Source organism: Scophthalmus maximus, chromosome 13 (genome assembly GCF_022379125.1).
Source record: "Scophthalmus maximus strain ysfricsl-2021 chromosome 13, ASM2237912v1, whole genome shotgun sequence".
Taxonomy (NCBI): Eukaryota; Metazoa; Chordata; class Actinopteri; order Pleuronectiformes; family Scophthalmidae; genus Scophthalmus; species Scophthalmus maximus.
In genome coordinates this window covers 6,920,042-6,945,165 of record NC_061527.1, presented here as the reverse complement: position 1 = coordinate 6,945,165, position 25,124 = coordinate 6,920,042, and the positions used below count along the sequence as shown (strand labels likewise).

The 25,124-nt window shown below is 43.5% G+C and overlaps 1 protein-coding gene across 4 annotated transcripts in view; it reads left to right on the top strand.

Moving 5' to 3' along the window:
• Positions 1–25,124, top strand: part of anos1b (anosmin 1b) — a 43,937-nt gene that overhangs the window by 5,239 nt on the left and 13,574 nt on the right. For 3 of the 4 annotated variants that reach the window (XM_047336799.1, XM_035646719.2, XM_035646718.2), the window contains exons 2-6: positions 548–607; positions 11,790–11,837; positions 22,093–22,155; positions 22,756–22,963; positions 23,800–23,984. In XM_047336799.1, the coding sequence (XP_047192755.1) occupies positions 22,114–22,155; positions 22,756–22,963; positions 23,800–23,984 (435 nt within the window). In that variant the 5' untranslated portion in view covers positions 548–607; positions 11,790–11,837; positions 22,093–22,113. Of the gene's footprint in view, positions 1–547; positions 608–753; positions 1,252–11,789; positions 11,838–22,092; positions 22,156–22,755; positions 22,964–23,799; positions 23,985–25,124 lie in introns of those variants that run through there. The other variant, XM_035646717.2, reaches the window with a different exon arrangement.

The following is a 25,124-nucleotide window of genomic DNA, read 5'->3' as shown; positions in this document are numbered from 1 at the left end:
GGACGGCAAAGATGATGAAGGTGACAGTGATGATTGAAATAAACAATAGACCTTCGCACCGTAGCAATTTTTGACTTGTGAAAGACTTCGTTCTATTCAGGTGACACTTGCGGATGAGTTATTATCAATATGGACGGAAATTTAAAAATGATCACGTTATTTTTGACTGGATAACTCTGTTCTTGATAATGTGATAACATGTTGAGAATTAATCAGGAAATAAAGATAAAGGGAAAAATGTTCACTGTGAAAAAGATCCATTCCATAAGCACCTGCCATGATGATGATGATGATGATGAAGGTGGCCGTGAAGAACAATATTATGGCATGCAGGATAATTACGAGAATGCTGGTGAATAACATGAGCACCAGCACTGTGTAAAGAGTTATGATGAGTGATGTCAGTGAACAGAGACATTGGAGGTGATGAAGATGCAATTACAAAAACGGTTATTTGCAAATTTGTACATTAAGAAAACAATTGAAGTAATCGATTTTATTGTACTCACTTGATTTACTTATGGTGTGTGTGTGTGTGTGTGAACAGGTCAGGACCCACTTACATGGAGCAAGAGGAAATAAACAGGAACATTATCACGATGATAAGGTAAGTAACGATAATTATGATGAAGATTATGATGAAGTCGGGGGTGATGATGCTCTAATTTGCAGGGTGATGACGAGGTGCGTGTGTGCGCAGGTGCAAGGTCATACAGGTGATAATGGGGGGGTAATGCATAACGTGAAACTTGCAGAGTGGATGCTGCTGATGATGATGATCAGGACTATAGGGATGAAGAGCATGGTAACTCCGCGTGGCAGGCAGCACTTGCTCCGGTGGTGGGAGTGTCCGCGAGGAGGGGAGAGCTGCTCCGCGCGCTGCTCGCGCTCAGGCTGAGGTGTAGATGGTTTTCTTATTCGGAACTTATCGGGTCGCCAGAGAGAGAGAGCGAGCAGCAACGTCGACGAGCAAAGAAACGCCTGCACTTTTTTTTCTTCCCCCCCCCCCTTCAAATTCGCGTTTATTATTTACATTTTTGTCGATCCGCTTCGTCTCGTCTCTCTTCCATCATGCCAGCGCGCGCGGCCGCCCTGGTGCTCCTGTGCGCCGCGCTGCTGGCGGTGGCTCGCGGCCGCAGGAGTTCGCCGGAGCAGGGGGACGTGCAGGAGCGGATCCACGGCGCCAGATGCGCGTCCAGGTGCCTCAGTCTGCACGTGACGCAGCTCACCGTCGCCTTCAGACACGTGCAGGTAACCGTCGACCGTCGTCCGTCTCCCGCGCATTTACCGGCCCACGAGGTCAAAACGCGACCCGCGCAGTCTGCGGCCAACGTGGCTGCACCACCACTGGAAACAAAATACATTTGAAGTCATGAACTTAAAAAGAAAAGAAAAGAAAAAAAAACAGACACAGCAGAGGATTTAAAAAAGAAAAAGAAAATGCTATTTGCCTTTTAGTTTTAAATTAATATGAGGTGTAATGTAATATTTACTTAAAGGTGAGAAATTGCATATGTTTTTTTTTTTTATGGCTGTACACTTGATCTGGATCCATGCAGGTCAGTGGGATCAAACTGAGATTTTGTTTGTGGTTCCCTTATCCAACAAAATGCTATTTAGCTATTCCAAATGATATATTTGCTTCTAGAACATTGTGGGGTGAAGGGAACAGAGCGGTGGTGGATAAAACGAGCACCTTGAATCAATCAGGTGCAGCCGATGGTCGAGTAAGTAACAGCAGAGGGATCAGAATCACTTTCTCACAGTACACAAACGTAATGATCTCACATGTGCGTGTGCAGATTCGGCACAAATGGCAGGAACCTGCACTCAATTATGCACGTAAACACAGGCATTATCACCGAGATTGAAGTTAAATGGCACTATTAAACTTTATTAAAAAGGTTATTGTTCTTTGTTTTGATTGGCTCAAGAGCCACACCAGGTACACACTCACACTTCCCTCCACGTCACTTATTTGTCTCAGTCCTGTCAGGAACTGACCGTGCGGCTTGCTGCAGCATATGAATGTGTAGTTTTCATTCAAATATTTTAATAAACCTTTAATACAAATAATGCAGCAAACAATGGCCTCTCAGTGCCAGGTTGATCAGCAGTTTTTAGCTGTTGTCATGCACATTGGGGAAGCACAGTAGAGCACTTTACTGCCCAAATTATTAATCAGGGAAACTTTATGATCTAGACAGTAGGTCGTTTTCCAACGTGGTTTTTCATCAGGACGTTTTTGCTCAAATGTTTTGATGAAATTGCTCCGGGTGAGTTCACAGAGGGGCAAAGGTACGGGGCGAAAAAATGTTGCGTTTTCTGCTTTCTAATAGTTGGCAAAGTGGCTCATCTCATCCGAAATCGTTGGCCAGCGTACCGACCGTGGCCTTTGTAGTGAGGAATGTGAGATTAACAGGGACGTTAGGACGTTACCAAGTTCGAAAAGCCACTTATTTTAACGGTTTCAACATGTGCACGCCGTGTAGTGGGTGGGAAAGTCATTAACCGCAGAGTTCAGCCCCAATGGCTTTGAGGTGTGTAGATGAAAGTGTGTGTCTCCCTCTCTGTGTGTGTGTGTGTGTGCGGGGCGGTTTGCATATGTTCGTGTATAAAACAAAGGTTTGGTCTGGTCCTCGTCCATCCAGAATAGACTCCCGTCACCTGTGTATTGGGTAATGAGGGTGGCCCCTGGATGACTCTAGCAGTGAAATGTGTGTGTGTGTGTGTGTGTGTGTGTGTGTGTGTGTGTGTGTGTGTGTGTGCGGTGGGGTTTCTGGAGTTTAGGTGTGAGAAAAAGAACATTTGGTCTCAGCTTTATGAAGTGGAGTGCAGTAGTCAGATGTTGAGCATCAAACAGCAGCGATGGAAATGAACCCAACTGACTGGGAGGTAGCAAACAGGCCCGACATTAATTTTCTACTTTGGTTTCATTTTGAGATGTTAAGAGGCTTTATTCCTTTCTGATATTACTCTTGTGTAAACTCTCCGTCATACCGTTGGAATTAATTGACATCCAGTTTACACTTCCAGGGTTTTCTGGCTCCGTGCACTGATCACTTCAAACAGACAAAACTTACTGCACCTTTGGGGAAAATATCTCAAAATCCAATAAGGGGGAAAAGAATTGTCATCCCACTCTGGTGTATCATACAGCCCATCATCCATCTCATGGTTACTGTTATCGTCCTTCCCAAGATTAACTTTTCAATTACTCCTTACTTTTTGTTTTGATAATTCCACCTAGTCTCTAACATGATAAATTCAACTTTTTTCTGAAAGTTTTTGAGCCCGTGAATATTCTTCAGAAGTAACAACAGAGTGGTTGTCTGGAGAAACAAGAGGAATTTCTCTGGAAAGATATTCTTTATTGTTTAAGCCAAGACAAGATATTTCAAGATGTCACACGGGGCTCTGGAAAACTGAGATCTGCATTTTAAATGATATTTTATATTAAAAATACTAATTATAAGTTGAGGAAATTATCAGCACATTGATGCTCAATACTTTTGGTTGTAATGTTATTGTTAACTGAATACTTTTTGTTTTTAGATACATGCTTTTATAATTTTAACACAATCTTTGGCTCGCGGAAGACTTTGTGCTATTTTATATTTCATCAAGTTAATTAATGACTATTTGACCAAAACAACCAGTAGACAAAATCCTAGCAGTTTTACTTTTAGCAGGAAAGTGACAGTGAGGATGACTCCAAAACACATTTTAGGACACATATAGGGACTGAAAGCTGTGTCTGTTGTTCCAAAGTAAAAAAGATCTCTCTAAACTTTGAGCACACAAGGAAACAAGTTCCTTCTCAGCCACATCCTGGGGAACAGCATCACTCCCTCAACCTATTATAGGACAGGCAGCTGTAGAGAGCGAGCGGAGTGATTGATGGCTGGGAGAGACTGTGTGTTAGCGCATTCACTCATTTAAAGAACAGTTGAAAGAAGAAAAAAAAGAAGCCTTTTGATAACAGCTCCAGTAACTATAACATCAGCGAGGACAAATAAAGCTTTACTCATCCCGCTCTGTCACCACACTCAGACACAAACACACACATTACTTCCTCTGGCTTCATGTGGGTGAACCCTCTGTGTGTGTGTTTGTGTGTGTGTGTGTGTGTGTGTGTGTGTGTGTGTGTGTGTGGCGTGTGTGTAGCCACTAGAATGTGAGTCACCAGTTTTCTATTTACACCTCTCTTTCTGCTGCGTCTCTGGGTTTTCCACTACTTTCCCTTGTATGGTGTAATAGTGTAATTATAGCTTGTTGTGTGTGTGTCTATGTGCACATGAGCATATATATGTTGGTATGTTGTCATATTCCCAAATTCCTCTTTGTTGAAAACTCCTAAAAATAAGGGGGAAAACTCCTGCCTCGCCTGCAGAGCTGCATCTCTTAGCACATACGTAGTAGATCAGATTAGACTGCTTGTCCCAAACACTCACGGGTCTGTGGTGCTGATGAGCGGATGGTTAGTGGTTCAAGCCAAGACTGAGGGCCAGTGTGAGGCTGTATGAGCCGCCTGTGCATTTGTGTTTGTGTGTGTGTGTGTGTGTGTGTGTGCGTGCATGTGCATGAATGTGTGTCCCAGCTGCTCTGCGGTAGGTAACTCTAATCAGCCCAGAGGTCGGTCAGCCAACTAGTCACGCTCTGAAAAAATGTCGGAGACAATGGCCAGGTCAGGTTGCGCAGAGACAGCCGGGGGAGATAAAGGCAGGTAGACAGACGCGGCCAAGCACAAAGACGGGCAAAGAGATGGTGGGACGGGTCAGCGGGCAGGTAGACACACAGACAGGTGTGACAGACAAACATGAAGACAGACAAAACCGATACACTGGCTAAAAAGTGGACTGATACGCAGGCAGGTAAGCAGAGAGACGGGCAGTGGGGCGAGGGACGGCAGGACACAAAGGCTCGCTTGATTCATGTCGGAGATAGAGCCTCCGCCTCCTTCTGGAGCTTTGTGACTGCCCTGTCATTTGATCGGTAGAACCCTGGGACAGATGGTGATAAAGTTGTGGCGGCGAAGGGGTGATTCTCACCTGAAACCGGGTCAAGAAATTCCAAGACAGTAAATCACAGCTGGGATGGCATTGAGCGTTGAGGCATTGAGCGGCATGCCTTTATTCTTTCAGCAAGAGAGAGAGAGGGAGAGAGACAGGGAGGCTGTTTCACCACATCACAAAAACCGTGACGCCATATTATATCTGATACTTCAGCAATAAATCCATTCTTCTTCTCTCTGCTGACAGTTTTCCTCAGCCGAATTTTATTAAGGCGTTGAAGGGAAAGTTAGACATTTCGGAAAATATGCTTACAATATTTGCTTCCTTGAGAAGATCGGAGTTGGTACTTAAGGCAACTTAGGGCCAGTTGCCTTAGCTTAGCATAAAGACTGTAAACGACCTGCCTCTTTCCAAAGGTATATTCCAAAGGTATATCATATCCACATATGAGCACTTCTAAAAGCTCCTAAACTCTCATGTTGTATCTTGTTAAAGAGGCAACGGACAACATTTGTGCCCCTAGTGTTTCCAGGTGGTATTATTGTTTGGTCACTGGTGTAAGGATGCTGCAGTAGCAAGACACTGGTAGAGCGGCTACGTTAGAGATAACGAAGGAGAAGAAAGAAGTATGAGCGTTAACTAGTGGCAGCTTTAACCATCATGGCTAATTCAATTCCAGCTGCCTGGCTACTGTCCAAAGCAGAAAACAACTATAAAAATCCCAATTTGAACAATTAACCTTGAGTTAAACGTCCGGTAGTAGTAATAAATTGGTAGGTTGTATTACTTACTGATCTAGTAGGAAGAAGGCAAAGTGAATGTTGTTTCTAAAGCCTCTCAAATTGCGGAGCTCTCTCCACAATGCCCATCCGAGGTTCACTCTTGTTTTTATCTGTTTCTATATCACTCTCCTTCTCGGCCTGCTTTTGTTCTTCCGTCAACGGGATTCTTTTTCTCTTGCGTTCTCTCGAGTTGCTTTTGTCAGTTTGGCTGTTCCACAGTCTGCCGTTTCCATCACTGGGAATAGACACCAGGAGAACGCTATTCCCTTTCCTTGTTTTGGTTACGCAGTTGGTGACGCAGTTCCTTTATCGAGTTGTCATTTTTCCATGACAACCGCATCCCGGTGGCCAAGAGAATACCATGGTGGTGTCAAGGCTTGTAGGGGACCAATATAGGCACGGACGGTGTCGTTGTTCAATTGCCATTTCACAGTGCAATCAGTTTTAACATCATAATGACAGGTTTAAGCCGATAAGTTGTCTATATCGCTTCAAGGAATTGGTGTTTTTGCACTTTTTTCATATGGATTGAATAAAAAAAGAAACCCTCTGATGTTTTTTGAGCCATACTAGCTGTTAGCAGTAGCTTCATATTTAGCATACAGAAGTGATGGCATCAATCTTGTCATCTAACAACGCAGAGAGGGAAAAAGTATATTTCCCCAAATTGTGAATTTGTGAATCCTTTCGGGTATTTTCTTTTCTGACGATGGAGTTTCATCATCGCCGTGTTGTTGAAGGGAACTGAAACAGAAAGACGAGCGCCGACGTAATCGTCGGATGAGGCAAATTTTCTGGACCGTATAACAACCACTTTGTTGTGATGCTTGTTGTTTACAGGATGTGGAGCACCACAAACACTAACGCTGACACACATGCACGGAAACACGCGCATACACACAAACACACACACACACACACACACACACACTCACACACACACACACACACACTCACACACACACACACACACACACACTCACACACGCACACACACACAGAGTAATTAGGGGCTTCTGTCGGGAAAGTTCAGACCTCAACATGGGGTTTTTGGGAAGGACTTTATATTTTGTTGAGTTGAAGTTAGTCATGATACATTCACCACGCACAGTCGCACAAACGACACGTACACACAACATACACGACGTCGATGTGTTTGCTTCTGGTCATCTGGGTGTGATTAGCAGAGTTAATGCCTCGTGTTAAATAGACTTTCTACTGCGCCTCGCCGCAAACACTGACCACAACACACATAATGTATATGCACACTCTCCCCTACTCTCTCTCTCACACACATACACACACACACACACTTTTTATCGCTGCATCTGGCAGAAACTGTGATTTATATCTCTCTCTCTCTCAAACACTAAAGGGTGTATGCAGCTGTGTGCGTGCACGTTGACTGTGCACACTTTTCCGTGGGTGTGCTTTTGTGCGCACATGCGTGTGTTTGTGTCACAGCCTCTTTCCGCCCGTTGCATCCACTGAAATCAGAGTGTTATTCTCGAGCAGTGATTGGTGTGGACCCAGCCGCCATCAGCGCCATGTGGAAGTCCTTCAGTGCAAGTGTTTCTCACTTCGTGGGTCAGTTGGTTTCTGACGGCTCTCTGGTGTCTGCAAGGCTCAGACAAATCTCTCTCCTGGACCCCAGGATAGAAAAAAAGGGCTCAGCCATGTGGAAATCCATCAACTACAATGAAATGGGAATTTTGCATGGTTTTGTCATACAAGTCGTACATCATGAATTGGGTTTAAGAAAAAATTCACTTTGTTTTTATATTTTTCATGTACAGTATGGGGAAATCCCCATTAATAAGATAACCCTTACGCCAGATGAAAGACAGCAGTCACAAGAATTTATTCCATCCTGTTTCACAACTAGCATCCACCACTCCTTGCCAGTCTCCTTGCTCGTAAGAACTAATATTTATATCCAGCTTTCACCTTCTTTTGTCTGTCTCCCCATGCTCTTTTCAACTTCCTCTGTCCCTCCCATTTTCCTCTCAATCTCCCACATCCAACATCTTGTCTCTCCTTCCAGTCACCTTCTTCTAATCCTCCCTTTCCCTGCCTGACTTTTTCAACATGTGCAGCTGTTTTGCCACAGATACACACGCTCACGCACGCACGCACACACACACACACAAACACACACACGCACGCACACTGCGACCCCTACGAAAACCCCACTTTGACCACCGTTTAATAGCCATACGGCACACAGACCCATCCAAACTGCATTGATTGGCTCTGACAGCAAATATGTCCCATGAAATTGACTTGGGATAAGTGTGTATATGTACATCTGTTTAATGTGTGAGTTGCAGAGGGGGTAGAAGAGGAGTGACAGAGAGCGAGGGGGGTGCTATGGTGAGGGCGACAGAAAAAAGAAAGAGAGCGTGAAAAAGATTAAGAGAGAGGATGAAGATGTGAGGCCAGCAGGAGGGAAAAGCAGCTTTATATCTCCTCTGTGAGAAATCTGGACTTGTTTAACTGGCCTCTACATTGTCCTCAGTTCTCTGACTGGAGCAGTTACAGTTTATCATCACCATTGTTTTCAAGTCCTGTCCTGTCATTTTTACAGGAGCTGGCAGCAATGTGGAGAGGCTAGATAGAGAGATATATATATATAGAGTGAGAGAGAGAGAGAGAGAGAGAGAGAGCTGTAGAAAGGACAGAGAGTGAGAGTGACAGAGTGACCGAAGGAAGCTAATCTGGATGAGTAGCAGCAGGAGGAGGAAGGGAGACTGTAAATTGTGTGGATAGTCACATCCTCTTCCCCACTTTTATGCATCCTTTTCTCTCCTCCATAAGAGAGGCAGACAGCGGTCGGCTAAACAAACCATCTTTCTGCTGGAGCGCAAACATTTAACCCACCCTGACCGAGGATCCAGAAGCAGGACAGAGCGGAGCCGTGCTGCCAATAATGTCAAAAATAGTTTTATTGTTGACCGGAGGCTTTGGATACTTTGCACATTACTTACTGGATATGATTAGGCCTGTAATTTAGATTTGATTATGACTAATGTGGATGTGATTAGGAAACGATTTCGGTGTCATCACTCACGTAGAACAATATAATCGGTTCAGTAAATGACCTCACTTAACTGTAATACGCCTTTTAAGACCCAGAACAATATATTTGCAGCCATATGGGTGTGTTTTACGAACGAAAGTCATTGATAACCTACGTATTGGATACATAACTGTAACTTCCTTTATAGGTTTCTTCTTGATTTATCATTTTGGTCCTTTGTTCAACGATCATACATGGAGAGATATATATTACGAAGCATTCATACACACATATAAACATACATGCATACATACAGTATATTTTTCATTTCCGTGTAATCCGTGCATTTGGCCCATCTCTTTTTGGGAATCACAAGACAACCCTGATTTTCAAACACGCACATCTTCATATAAAACCCAACCCGATACATAAAAGACCAGGTACATTCATCAGGCAACTTTGGAAAAACATTCTGTGAAATATGAGGAATTTGTGACAGAAGCCAAAGTAGTATAAGCAATAAATTTTAAAACCCAATAAAAAATAACTTTAGGAATTCACTGAAGATCACAAACCGATGCTCGGAGTATCAGAGGTTGATATTTGCTCCACTGCTGCACTGTATTGTGCAAATTCTGCAGCACCAGTGCGAATTGAATCACTATGGCACCAAGAGAGAGTGACTGCTTCATAGCCACAAATGCAGAAGATTAAAAAACAATGTTTTAATGTTGGAGAAAGTTAGAACTTCCTCATTTGTGTCAGTTTTGTCTTGTCATTAAATTCCTTTTTAAAGACAGGAGGAAAGGTGTTTCTCTGCCTCTCTTGTGATACCAGGATACCAGTTCCTCTGTTTCTCCTCTCATCTGGTCCTCTCTCCATCCATCCTTCCCCGCAGACGTGTTACTAATCTATTCATCTGGGGTTTAACCTTTACTTTAATCCTGCGCTGCTGTCTTCCTCTTCTCTCTCTCACTCATCTCAACCAGGAGGCCCGGGTTTGCTGTCACCTCATCATTATCCCTTTTAACAACCGACACAGATTGCAGTTAAGCCAAAGGTGTCCACCCCATCAACAGTCATTTTGTCCTAAAGGCAAACTCACATGAGCAAGACACTTTTTTTTACTAAGATTATTTCACTGGCGGAATTTATGTTTAACAGTTGTCAACATTGATCAAATTTGATCTGGCCTTTCCCCGGGACTTGATCCTGATATTGGTTGCACTTTTTCTGCTGCTTCTCGGAAAAACTAACCGCTTCTTTGTTGCTTCCAGCAGCCGGACAACCAAAGCGATATTAAGTAGCTGTAGCAGGGGACACAGACAGGAGCAGGAGTGTGAGAGGAATGAGGCAAACAAGATTTTGTGGAAACCATTTTCACACATACTGTTTGCCCCATGGCCAGTCTCTGCAGAAAGCAGGCGTGACTGATGGTTTGTCGGATTTGGAATTTATTTCAAAAAAAGGACGGAGAAGCAGCCCTCCCCATCTGACAGTCACAACGGAGCTTATAACTGTACTGTCTGACCAGCACTTCTTTAAAAGTATGCCCTAATATCTTGCCCTCGCTTTCCCGACATCAGTAGAAAAACATGGCTGTTCTAGCGAGAGTAAATTTACTTTACTTTTTAAGTCACCATCTTAAATTTACGTACAACTTAGCTGCAGCTTTGTCACCACCCCCAGAAAACGGTCGATTTGCATCTGCTTTGAATGTCAAGACGGAAAGAGACAATTCAGCATCTTCTGTACCGTGAAAGCCCTTAAACCCCTAATCTCTGACCTTTAACCACTGCACTGTTACCTCAACTCTAACCCCTTAACCTGCCTCATACCAGAAGCACAAAGGCAACTTAAAAGAGGAGAAGCCCTGAAAAGTGTGTGTCTGTGGAAAGAGATGAGCCTGGTTCAGGCTAAATACAGCTCACTCAGGAGAGGGTTTAGGGGTCGTTAAGAAGGCTTATCCCACACACACACACACACACACACTAGAGGGCTCATATACTCCCCTAAGAGCACACACACATGGCAACAGACAGAAACACAAATGCACACCAGCCAGTTTTCTAATAGTTGTTTTGATGTTGGATGATGGCATCGGGATTGTGCTGATGGTAACAAAGCGTTTCAGAGGGAAAAGCAGCCCTGTTGCCACACTACCAGTGCACGTTTGAAGTACTCATCCTGTATTATTTAAACCATCCAAATGATTCATAGTCTCACAAAAAAAAACAACCTGTATATATAAAAAAGAGAGTGTGTCTCACAGGCAGGGGCTCAAAAAGGGACCGCAGGGTGATTCCAGTGAAATGCTGTTGTAAAAAAAAGTATCGAAAAAAAAGTGAATCCCGCAGGGTTGCGGTGATGGGAAGTTTTTCTGAAACTATTGAGTTGTCAATACAGTTTATCAAGTAAAAACCCTTGTTTCAAAATACGCTGCAGGTCTGTATCACCTCGTCTGTTCAATATCATGTATTGATTGGTATTCATTTGTTGTTTGGAGTATGGGAATCTGAAGAGATTTAAGGGATTAGTTTGGGGTCACTTCATCTGTATTTCTGTCGCTGTGGTCATGTGATGACGTCTCCCTTTAGTCACAGTGGTCCTAACACTCATGTTTACCGGTGATCTTGACTCACTTAGCAGTAGCTACACACCGGTGACACACACACACAAACACACACACACACACACATCTCTCTAAGTGACGTGGTCTCTGTCTGGTCCTGTAACCGCAAACACAGTGTGTACACTCACTTCTCACCCAGAGGATAATTATGTAAATAATAGAAACGTTTAGTGTGTCTGTCTGCATGACCGGTTTCCTCTAGTTATGGAATTGGGACGGTGACCTTTCTGTCTCCACGAAAGTTACCTTCATCACAGGTGAAAGACTTTCAACATGGGATTTGCGTGTGAAATATTCATTTTTCTGCATGTTTTAATCGTTATCATCTTTGTCTCTTCCAGAGTGACCAAGTACTGGTTTGGTGTGAAAACCACAGACGCTGTTCTCAGGTAACAAACACACACACACACACACACACACACGCACGCGGATTATGACTTTAAAAAAAAAAATCTGGAACATTTTGACTCTCTAAATAGATGACATTTGTGGGGGCTGCATTTTGGTCCTCATATATGAATCCAAAGGTCCCATTCACATCCCATACTTAGCAGTTTAACAAAACTTTCCCAAAAGTTTTGCCTCCTTTTCAAGGTAAAGCTTTTTTGGGCAACACATAATGCATAAGTATCATGTCTCAGCTGGGCACTATACCAATGCAGTAGAAATTATGATTTCAATTGGCTGGCACATGACAACTGTATAACAGGACACCTCAAAAATCTTGTGCACAACTTTCTTCTGCTGTGTTCTTTACCAGCTGACTTTTCACAGGTGTAATGGGCCGAACTCAGAACAAACATTTGAACACTTCTTTTTGCCCGTAGCAAGTAGCGACAGTGTGGGACGAAGAGGCAGGACAGGAATTCTTTCAGTCCCTTCACCCCTCAGTCTTCCTCCATGGAATCTTTAAACCCACCACATGGCTCCTGTAAAAGCAAAGGTTGTGTTTTTAGTTGAAATAACATCCTCCCATATATCCCCATTATCCATCCTCCGTGGAGCGAAAATTAGCCCCTGTTTATTCACTTTACACAGCCTGCCAGGAGGCTGCAGTATATGCATGTCAATGTGTGTGTCTAATTCATTGTTTGATTCAAGAGGAGTTTCCATGCTATATTTTTAGCTGTCGGTCTGTCCTCTCTGCAGCAGCTCCAGCTTTCTGGACGTTACAGAGCCTGAAGCTGGGTCCCTTTTATTTTAATTCAAATAATCATGTTTCATCACGTAGTCCTAATACTGAAGGACTAACAGGTAAATACCTTCGTAGAGATCAGAAATGCTCTTATAAACCAAATAACACACACACACACACAAAATGTGTTCACCCGTGACTTGAACTCACTTAATATTAATGAGTTGTTGAAAGATTCTGTCAAGGTTCTTATTGATGTGTTTTGTGAACTCTGTTCAGGTTCAGACCTATTTAAAAGCTTCCACACAGCTGGAAGAACACCTGTGTCATATTTTACTTTTCGCAACATTTCCAAGCCTTGCCACAAATTCGTTTGACAGTCGGATAAAGGAAACAGGTAGAGACAGACGGATAGGAGCTTTTTCCTTCTGCGCGTATTTCAGTAGTGCGTATGTGTGGGTGGGTGTGCGTACATGTGTGTGTGTAATGGGGTTAGTAGAGGTTAATGTCAACAACCGCCAAGAGCACACCACCGCCCCGAACCCCCTCCAACAGACCGTTGCAGGGGATACCACACTGAGCGAAACCTCACACATCAACTTTCAGCTAAACCTCACCGGCCCCCGGCAGCTCAAACAAAAAAATACAAACACGCACAGATCCTTTGAGCTTACCCAAACTTATTTCAACCCTGTCTTCCCTTGTTTTTCTTTCCTCTCTCCCTTTCTTTGTTTCTATTGTTGGTAATCAGATTTCATCAAAGACAGACACAGAGTATGAGAACGGCAAAAATATTTTCTCGTCTAATACCATGTCAAAGATTTTACTACCTTGGCTTTGTGTCTCGCTGCTGTACATGTGCGGATACCAGTGTGGCACTACACTGTAACCGAGGTCTAGCAAACAGTCTCAGAAACTGGCCAGTGGGGGCTGACGCTGTGTAAACCACAATTTTCCTCTCGGTCGGGGCCCGACACTGCACAGACATGCTCAGTGTCTCTTCTTGCTTGTTTGAATTGCGCAGTTATTAATTCTTACCTTCTCGCAGTCTGTTGAAAATGGACACAGCCCAATTTGTGAAAGTCAGCGCGGCAGGCCAACAAAAATAGATTACGACAGAAAAGCACATGCGATTGCCAAATTTGCCAAGATTAATCAAAAATAATGAATTTTACAGCAGAGGAAGTCCAGCGCTGTTTAATGCCCCCAAGGTGAATATATTTGTTCACAGGATATGAGGGAGCTCTTTAGGGTTTTTCTGATTATGCACCTTGGGAGCATGATAGAGTCTGCAAAGGACTTTTTATTATAATTTCATAGGGTCAAAAAATGTCCAGATTTCTATTCTATTTTATTCTATTCTATTCTATTCTATATATATAGAGAGAGATACAGTACATGTAATTGTGAAAAACAGAGAGAAAGACTGCGATATTGTTAGAAACATGTAATCAGCAGCCGAAGTTTTGAAATTTGAAATGTTGTGTAATCACAAGCAGCCAGAAAGGAACTTTAGCCTTGTCCCATCTCAGGGGCCAAGTCGTTCATTCGATGATCACTGGTGTCACGGCGTGACGTCTAGGCTGTCGCATTTCGAAGGCTCCATCAAACTGGGCCGAAAAAAATGCGTCCTTCCATTCCCGGGCAACAAAGTAGTCACAGGGTGGATCCTTCTCCGGCCAACCAGCCAAGCAAGCGCAGCGGCTCAAAGTGGCTAATGATGCAGCGGAAAGGGGCGGGACAAGCTTGTGATGCAAATAGGAAATTCTCCTTCGCCTTCGTAGACTGACTGAGTTGACTTACTCCTTTGAAGGAGTGTCCCGCTTTAAATGGGACACAGTTTTTCTCTGTTAAAATAAAACTGGCAAAAATTCTGCTTTAGGCACAAAAACGATCTAATTGAAGAATTAGTACGAAAGTTCCCAAACCCGACCAGACATTCAATGTCAGATTTGGTAAGTGGAGAGTTTGTTCTGATGATTGGTGCTATGGACACTTTTCAGTATTGAGGTTTCATGCCCAGCTCTGTACTAGACCATTTTGTCCACAGAGAGAAAAGGAGCATGAAAGGGTCAGAGGGAAGGAAATCGTGGGGAGTCCGTTGGACATTAGCTGAGGATCTGTTGGAGGAAAAAAAACGTTCCTACGCACAGTGTGAATTTCAAACTTTCTCTCTCTGGGGAGCTACATATTTCTTATGAATATAAACCCAATTTTTAGGGCTATTTGTTTTAGGCCCATCTGACAAAGTGTGACTTGGTCTCATAAAGCCATTTGGCATCGTAACACACTCAATAAGTTTTGACAGATTTTGACAGAATAATTTTGGGGACTCGAATCCTCTTTTTTTTTCACAGAACCGATGGAGGTGGTTCTCACCGAGTTTGGATATGTTTAACACAGTCAATCTTTCCACTCACTGTCACACACACCTACCCCCCCCCCCACACACACACACACACACACACAGTGGTGCAATATGAAACTAAAGGATGAGCTCAATGTTCCCGTGTCATCTCTTTCACTTGGTGAGGTTACAACTCGCAACAATTCATTATTTCATGTAGAAAAGGAAATAGGAAACTAAAATATAGCAAGGTATTTTTCACAGTCTAGAAGCTTCTTGCACTTTTTTCCCTGATCATCTTCATCTTCAGGTTCAGAGGCTCAGGAGCATTGATAAAAACGTAACTATGGCTTCATTCACATTAATAGATTTTTTTGTTTAAAAACGTTTACACCTGCCGTTCAAGCCCCTAAAATGGAGAAGGGTGGAAATGCTGCTGATCCCGTTTTAGTTTGAAAAATCCTGTGCTGCATTGTCTGAATGGGACAAAATGAAATGAGGCACTAGATAAAGGCAGAGAGCGTCTCATCGACTGTAGTCTTTTGAAGACACACTCACGCAGCAGGCAGATGTTGCCCCATCTCATATGGTTTGTGTCACATCATCAGTGGTCTCTCGCTCATGGAAACCCACATGGGAGTTCACTGTAGAACCACTCCGCAGCCTTCACTCAGTCCCTCCATCCGTCCATCTCCTCCTCTTCTTTTATCTCTTTCCTTCACACAAACACGCTTTACTAGAGTAAACCTAGTGTAATGTCTACCAGGTGTGCGAGGTGGTGGTCGGATGTCCACTAACAAACAGGCCTGATGCAGAACACAGGAGAAGATCTTTGAAGTCCCTGTTACTCTTTCTCTCAACATTGTCTCTCCCTCATTCAGATGTATTCAATATCAGTAGGAGTTGTTCTGTATTCTTGGTTTATTTCACATCATGCGATAAGTTGGAACTCTATAAGTTACTGTCCTTATGTGCTATGTACTCCAGTTCCTGCTGTGGGTTCCTGAAGTATTTCCCAGGCTAGATGGGATATGTGGCCCCTCCATCGTAATTTTTGGTCGGTTGCTCGGTATATATGCGTAGGGAGATGTCCAGGTGGTGTCCCGGAGCACCAGGCCAGACAATCTGTAGACAATACTATTCACGTCTGCTATTGTATCTATTGGATCTTTACCCAGAGTTCACGGACACCAGGGTTGGAACATATAGCACTGTGCAAAAGTTTAAAATTTAATCCAAGTTTAGATGTTTGGATTCTCATCCATCATACCATCGGGGAGTCGTCTGATCGGTCCCAAATTCATTCAACATGACAACGAGCCCAAACAAACAGCACAGAGCCTGGATCTCAACATCGTCCAGTCAGTGGGCGATCACATGGAAAGACACACGACAATGAGACAGCCTGTGGCGATTCCCACATCCCACCTGCCATGTACTCCCAAAAAACGGTGACAAAAATGCAGAATGAAATGTTAAAAAAAGAGTGGAGTCGAATCTGCTGGACAGAGTCTGAACATCTCAGAGTCTGCTTCCTAGATTTTTAAGTTTCTCAGTTGTTAATTTTGCGCAGCCAGCCAGGACAACAGCTGCAAACAACAGCTTGCTAGTTGGAATACGCTTGCATATCTTCTACTGGCACCATTTTTGCTTACTTTTCCCATCCCCATCTCCAATCCTTCTGCTGTTCAAAACGACTTCTGCCTCTAGGTGCCAGTCCAACCATAATATGGTCAGAAAGGCAAGCTCATGCTCTGCAGGGCATTTGACGAAATGCTTTTGACATTGATCCTCACGTAGGTGAAGTATTTCAACCACCACTCGCTACCAGCACACCCGTCTCTTCTTGCTCCATACCTTCTTCCATTCTCTGTCCTGATGTTGTCACCTCAGGCAGTCCAGCGTCCGTTAGTAGCCTCAATCTTTGTTTTTCACAGAGTAACGCACAGAACGAAATGATGAGGATACACACACGCACACACACACACACACACACACACGCAGACAAAAGCTCTGTCAGGATTCAGTCGGAGGCCTTTGTGGGCACATGTGGTTCAAGAAGTGAAGAACTTAACCGCTGAACTATCATGAAGCATTCGTCTTTTTCACTCTCTTGCACATCTCTTTTTCTCCCCTCTCCAGCCTTTCCTCTCCAAAGTTAGCTTTGGTTGTTTTAAATGTTTTTCCAAAGGTCTGGCAAAAGTCTGACATGCTTTTCAAAGGGATTTTAGGAATTTGTTCCGCTACTTTTCACTCGAGTACCACAAAGCCTGAAGTGTGTGTGTAATTGTGTGTATATGTGTGTATGCAGTATTAAATTAGTAAATTTTTGTACATTTCTTTCTGCTGTACATACAGTTGGTGCTAATATTAAATTGAATGCAGTGAAACTGCTGTATGTACTGTGCCATCAATAAATAGTCAGGAATAAATTTAGTAGTTAAATTATTTTTTATAGGAAAGTGCCTATGAAGGAATTATTTCGTTATATACACTGACGTCATGTGAAATAGCTGGCGAGATAAACATCCTGTCATATGTGAATTCCGATTATAAGATTTTATACTGTATGAATACAAATACAGTAGATATTGTCATATAATTAGGATTAGATGCTGTACCTTACTTTACTGTACACATTCGACCACCAAAATCAAAAACCTTACAAAACATTTGCCAAAAACATAGTTTGTAAGTTCACAGCGACCTTGACCTTTAACTTCTGACCGCCAAAATGCAAGTCTATCTTTGTGCCCGACTGGGAACTTTTCTCCTTCGACATGACTGAGAGATTGTGTTCACAGGTCGAGGCTTATTTGAAATTTGGCCTCAGTTTTGAAAGACTGTAGCTGTTACTAACCAACTTGACGGTATATTCTTTACACTTGAGTTTGGTATTAGCACTGGTGCTGGCACCAAAACCGGGTATCATACCCAGCCCTAAATGTTACACACACACACAGGATTCACAGTATAGAATAAACTCTGAACAACTGATGACGAGCTGAATGTGTAAATTGTCATAAATAGTTTTCACATTGGACCAACTGAACCGGTGACTGAGCACATCTGGTGTGTGGCTGTCTCTCTTTGTCTCTCTCTCTCTCCCTTTTCTCTAGATTTGTTTCACTGTTTGTCTTTCATCTACTCTCTCCTTTTCAACTGACACTCACTCCCCCCCTGCCCTCCACTCTGAAACCACATCTCTCTCCTCCCCTCCATCCCCCATTTCCTCTCCTCCCTCTCGCTGAGTGTGGCTGTCATCCCTCCATCGTGGCAGGTGAAGCCATAAAACAGCACGAGAGGCCAGAGGGGGGCTGTGTGTGTGTGTGTGTGTGCGTGTGCGTATGTGTGTGTGATTAATTATAATGCAGATACCTGTGTGCACACATACAGAGTCATTAATCTCATCTTTGTCGTTACACTGTGCTCGTTTGTTGAACAGTAACATCTCTGACCTCTCTGACCTCTGCTGTGTCTACTGCTCTCGCTCTCTCTTTCACACATAACTCATCATGTCACCTTCAAGGCCAAAAGTGTCCGTTCATCTCTCATCTCCTCTTACACAAATACACTACACACAAGTGATTTACAGCATCCAAGTGATATTTGAGAGTGTAAGGTGTGCACCATGTACATACCAAGCGTTTTCAGCTCACGTCCATTAGCCTTTACCCCCTTGTTCCCCCTTCTCTCGCCTTCCCCTCCCTACTGTACCGTTGTTCTACACTGAGTACTCATATTCATTACTTAAGTAAAAGTGAGAAAGTGTAGACTGGATTCCACAATCCACAAACAGTAAGCTATTCAGACAATGATTGATTGGTATCAAGGGGCCCAGACAACATTACACTGAAACCACCAGTCTGTACTGTTGACACAAGGCATGTTGGTGTGTATTGATTCATGCTGTTGACACCACTTGATGCCTCAGCACTAACCCACATTTACCAGACTAGGTTACTTTTTTTTGACATTCATCCGTCCACTTTTGGTGAATCCGTGCAGCTCCAGATTTCTGTTCAGGGCTGAGCCACGTGGACTTCTGGTGTTGCAGCCCGTCCGTCTCAGGGTTCGAGGCTGTTGTCCATTCTCAGCTGCTTTTCTCTTCTCCTCACAACCAACAGTCAAAAGTCCCTGAGATCACATTTGTGTCCTCCGGCCATATTTGACGTGAATATTGACTGAATCTCCTGATGTGTACCTGCCTTATTTTATTCCTTGCTCTGTTGCCACACGACTGGCTGATTGGATGATTGCATGAATAAGCAGGTGCACAGGTTTTCCTGATAAGATAATGATAAAAAAAAATGATTCCTGAATTGGGTCACAGCTAATTCTTGAGTAAATGTACTTCATTTACTTTTCACCACTGATTTACAATACACATTTTTTGTCTAAATCTATTGCAGACCGTGGTGGAACATTTCTCTTCTGTCACGCCTCGTCTGTAAAAGTCGCCTAAAAAGTGCAAAGCAGCATGTGAAACATTTACCTCATCAAAACATGGAAAACATCTGTGTACACCTACACTGCGGACTTCAGCCGAGGATTTCAGCTGTGGAGGAGAGGAGGATAAGCTTGGTGGAGCAGAGGAGGAGGGAGAAGGAGCTGGGGAGATGTGGAGGGGAGCTGTGCTATAGGAGGAGAAGTGAGGCAAGGGAAGAGGTAGAGACACAGATGAGAGTACGGGTCAAGAGGGGGAAGAGCGGTGATAATGTGAAAATAGGAAACCAAAAGACCCAAGGATTACAGGAAGAGATTCTTTGGGGGGCGGGTGGGTGGGATAAAGGACAAGAAAAATGAAACAGGCCTGTAACAGATCAAAGTGGGAGGACAGGAAGGAGCACAGTGTAGAAAAAGGCAATTAGTTGGTGTGTGTGTGTGTATTTGAGAGAGTGACAGAGAAAGAGAAAGGTGTTTTTGGGTAGATTTTGACAACCTAAAGCTCAGTCCAGCACGTGGTCGAGTGAAGAGACCCATGAGAGCTCTTTGAAAAACATATCACACTTCAGGATCTGGTTACTAGTCTGCGTGTGTGTGTGTGTGTGTGTGTGTGTGTGTGTGTGTGTGTGTGTGTGTGTGTCAGTGTGTGTGTGTGTGTGTGTGCTTGTATTGGACTATCTCTTCGTCTCCTCATACCCAGACTCCTTGAGGAATGCATCGTTAACAAGCAGTGGAGAAAAGGGAAAACAACTGAACTGGGTGATGCTTCTCTCAAAACCCGTGTCTTTGTTGGACAAAACCGTGGCTTCGGAGGTGGCTGTGAGAGGTTTATGGTTTGTTATTTCGTTGAGAATGAAGGCTGTGGCCAGCTTGGCATCCGTGGCAGTATTAGTGGAAAGAAAAGGAAAAAGATCTACACAGAAATGTACATAGAATAACTTAGAAAGTGCAACACACGTTGCATCATCGGCGTTCATCCGTATGGCAGGGGCGTTTGCTGCGTTACCGTACTCTCAACACCGAGACCACCAAGGATGCTTGTGTTGCCCGAACTGGGAGTGGATAGATGCTTTTCAAAACAACAACGCCCATTGTTTCACTTGTCAGACCACACCAGACAGACCACAATCACTTCTCCTGAAGATCATTTTCAGCTCCCCAGTCTTGAAGCTCTCAGCTACTGTGCCCTGACCGCTTCCGTGCTGCAGATGCCAACTGGTTTATACTTCTGAAGTCAAGACATTGTTTCTGAAACTATCCGGAGAGGCTGTATGTGAGAATGTAAATGTCTGCAAGTTGTTGCTCCGGGAACTTATTCCTGCCAGCCCCCTGGTAAAAAATTCCGGAAAAGGTCCGAGTGAGCCCATGTGAGAATGCATTGGGCAAAACTTAAGCAAAATGAAAAGACCATTCACAGCGTGCGTGGGTATGTGGATGACTGTAAACAAATACGCTCCTGCATGCTCTACGCAGACGCCACATGATGGTCTGGAGATTTTCCCGTTAGTGTGAACGTGTCTGACTCAGACATGTTGCCTGTGTGAAAGGCAATTTTCCCCACATTTACCTTAAAACAGCTTGAAATACCAATACACTTCAAACTGTTGTATGAACCTCTACAATGTTGCAAAAACGTAATGACATGAATCCCAGTTACGAGTTGCTGTGTCGTGTCTAACCTGTATTTTAGACATGGAATGAGAGTTTACATATTCTTCAGTGCAGTGCTGCTGATAACCCTAAAAGCACCGTTATCATTGTCAGAAACACACAGTCATCATGTCTGCGAATGCACCTATTTAAAACGATCCCGAGGTCTCTGGGAGAAGCCTTTTTTTCGTCCAACAGTAGCCATTTATTTGTGCAACGATGAAGCTTTTATAGCTTTTTGTTGATTCTGTTTGTTCCCCTGGAATCAGTGAGATGGAATAAATTGAAGGACTGATTGAAGCCAGGCACACTGGGGAGCTGAGGCAGACAGACGGACAGACAGGGAGAGGGAGGGGGTGTGTGAAAACCGCAGTTTTTATATGTTGCCTGTTTTTAATTTGGTAAGAGCCATCACTCACCAGTTCTCTGGGGTGGCAAACCAGATGAATATGTGCTTGTGAGCTTCAGGAGTGGGGGGGGGGGGGTCTGTGTGTGTGTGTGTGTGTGTGTGTGTGTGTGTGTGTGACGTCTACCTGCTTAATCACTGAGGGCTGTCTCTGCAAATGCTAAATCCCTGACACATTGTCATTTAGACTCATTCTGACACAGGAAAAAACAGGTTTTTCACAATTTTTCTGACATTTTTACAGACAAATTGACTAATGGAGAAAAAATAATCAGCGGATTAACTGATGATGGAAGTATTTGTAACCGTGGTTGCAGCCCTGCGAACCCAAGGAATAGTCCAGCACTCTTTGCCTTGTAAAATGGCAAATTACTTCACTTTTTGAACAAATTAAACAAACAACATATAAAGTTTTAATTAGTGAGCTTTAGTGGGGGCTTGTAGGTGGATTTTATTATCTGCAGACAGAGCCAGCGCGCTGCTTTGTCCGCTTCCAGTATTTCCTCTAAGGTGCGATAATCCAGCTGCTGGCAGTAGTTGTTCCCTCGTTTTCATCAAGTGTTGTGAAACAGGTAAGTGTAAATTGTAAAACAGTTGCTTCATTGTTCCCGAAGCCTCATATTTTGTGTCTTCATATCTTGTTTGTGTGTTGGCGTGTAGTGCCTCCAGCCGTGCAGAGAAATGTGGGAAACCAGGAAGGTGCTGTCTCCAAAGTCCTGTGAGGTAAGATAGATAGGGCGCAGTGTGCGCAGTGTGCGCAGTGTGCGTGTGCGTGTGTGTGTGTGTGTGCGTGTGCGTGTGCGTGTGTCACAACTGCCTTGGTGTCACTAGAAACATGCTTGTGTTGGTACAGCATTCCTCTGTGTGCTTATGCAAAACAAATGTAGGGTTCTATGAATTATATGTTTGTGAGATTTAGAATGTACTTTACACATATGAGTGTTTTTCATGTGTGTGTGTGTGTCGGGGGTGGGGGCTAAATGATTATTTGCAGAGCCAATTGCTGTGGTTTTCTTAGTTTTTCATCACAGTAGCTGAAGCGTGTTACTTGCGGGACGGCTGGTTAGGAACACAGGGTAATTCAGATCTACCAGCTAAAGCTCGTGTTTACATTTTGTTAATCGGCAGCCATGTGCGCAGAAATACACTGCTTTTCAAAGAGTCAGGAAGAGTTTACCAAAGGAAATACTTTCATCACCTCTGCTGTGTTTTTCCGCCCCACATGTGTGCGTTTATATGCGTTACGTGTTTCCTCTCCTTTGAGTGTCAACTTTAATGATAATAATAATAATAATACCCCCGTTGTCTCTCTCTCTCTCTCAGAAGCAGACGGAGTGTGTGACGAGCAGGGAGTTCCTGGTGTCCCTGAGGTCGTCTCGTCAGGGCGACTGTCCTCCGCCTCAGCGAGCGACCGGATTCGCAGCAGCCTGTGTGGAGAGCTGCGCGTCAGACCAGCATTGTCCCACCCCCCGAAAGTGCTGCTCCAATGGCTGCGGACACACTTGCCAAGCCCCCGCCAATCTATACAAAGGTGAAACCCTCATCATATTTGTAACACTGTGAGAGTGAAAGAGTGAATTGTTACGCAGCCTAATACTTGTACACATTTTGATTAGTTAAGAATATATATATATAGGGGTTTTTTTCTGTTGAAAAGAGCTGATATGTTATGAATAGATGCCCATGCTTGTGATAAAGTTTGTGCCAAAGGAATAAAATATAATTGAATATAATAAAGTTCCTTACATACTGCCTGCTTGACTGTATCTTAAGTCTCATACAGACCTATCTTAAGTCTACTTGGAAATAGACAGGAACATGAACTGCATCAGACGCATATTTGATAAAGAATGGGACATTTAACAGAAAGAAATATTGTTTGACTGACTTTTTTTACTTTTACTTTTTGTGCCACCAATTTCTGCTCCTACAATGTATTAAATATGACTGGTATTTGAACGTAACTGGAAATATTGTTATATGAGTTATATTTATGTTTGTTTCACCAAATTTGTGATAGTTTTTTCAGATGCACATAAAACCAAGATCAAGATTTCCTGCATATCATTTCATAACAATTTATCTGAACGTGCTATTTAGAAAAAAATGTTTTTTATATTAACTTAAGAGCCCTGCACATTTTGTTGTATATCCACACAAGTGATTTCCATTAATGTTTGTGCTTGTAGATACTACATTTAAGTGACATTCCCTGTTAGTTAGGCTGGCGAAAAGAATTCCATTATAAAAGAGTTTGGTAACTTCACATAATTACCAGAATACCCCAAACTCGACCTGAATACATGCCTAATCATCCGGCCATGTGTATATCATATGTTCTTCATTTTTTCCGTTTGGTCCTCACAGGTGTTCCCCTGAAGCCTCGCAGAGAGATGAGCTTCGTCGAGGATTCGGAGGGTGGCTTGAAGGTGGTGTGGGTGTCAAAGTTCAATGTCAGCGTGGAGCCGGTCATATACATGCTTCAGTCCCGCTGGAATGTAGGCATCCATCCCAGTGAAGACCATGCCACGCTGTGGACTACCGCTGCCATGGTAACTCAACTGACGGCCTCCCAATCTTGCGTCCCTGTTTTTTTTTTTGGTTTTTTTTTTGAGGATTTGAGGGATGGAGATATTCTCATAGAGATTTATACAGACACTCCCCATTGACTAAGGAGTTGATATTAGGGAGATGTCTTGATTGTTTGGTTAAGTTATCTTCACATTTGAAGAGATAAACTGTCATCCTGTTACTGTCATCGTCTCCCCCACATCATTGAGGGATATTGGCTAGAGAAAGAGTGATAGCTAGGAAGGAAAAAAAGCCCAGCATATGGTTGAGTCTGTCTAAGAGTTGCTGAAGCTATAAAAATGTTTCCTACTGCCTTAAACAGTGGAGCAACAACACAGAGATTGTAACATATCCTTACCTCATAACTCTCAATTTGCCTTCGAATGATGAAACTTCTCAGCTATGGAGATGGATGTTAGACTCTGTTTCCACCTCATCAGTCTGCTGCCTTGCTGTCTAAACCTCTCCACCCCAGCCAGTCTCCCATTCTGCCAGGGTAAACCGTGTGTGTGTGTGTGTGTGTGTGTGTGTGTGTGTGCGCGTGTGCACTGTACATCCATGTGTGCACTGTACGCCCGCGTGTGTGCCTGTGTGAGGTTAGGTAAATAAGCAGAGCTTAAAAAGGAACCACAGGCAGCCACAGTCGTTCCACCGGCTGACGCTGAATGACTGAACGCTCATTATAGACTTAAATAGATGGCAGCTCGTGTCTGTGTGTGTGTGTGCGTGCGTGCGTCTGTGTGTGTGTGTGTGTCTGTGTGTGTGTTTGTGGATGAGTAGAGTTTAAGCAGTGATTACATTTGCTCTGTCAGGGAGACAAAACATGAATCTTTAGCAGTTTCAACCATAATTGGGGCAAATCTATTATCAGATGGAATTCCAATCCGACTGTGTTCGTCTGACTTTCCAGCTCATTAACTTGTGAAACTTGTACGTTTAAGGCTACACGGGGGCTCTGTCATGTTTTTTGGAGGAAGATATATTATGGATTTGTGAGAGATGACAGAACATGTACAGTATGTACCCTCAGTTGGCAGTTTATTAGGCACGGCTGAAACAAATTGCATTTTAATATAACAATGCTGGACAAAGCGGGCACATCAGAGGTTTTTTCTGTACTG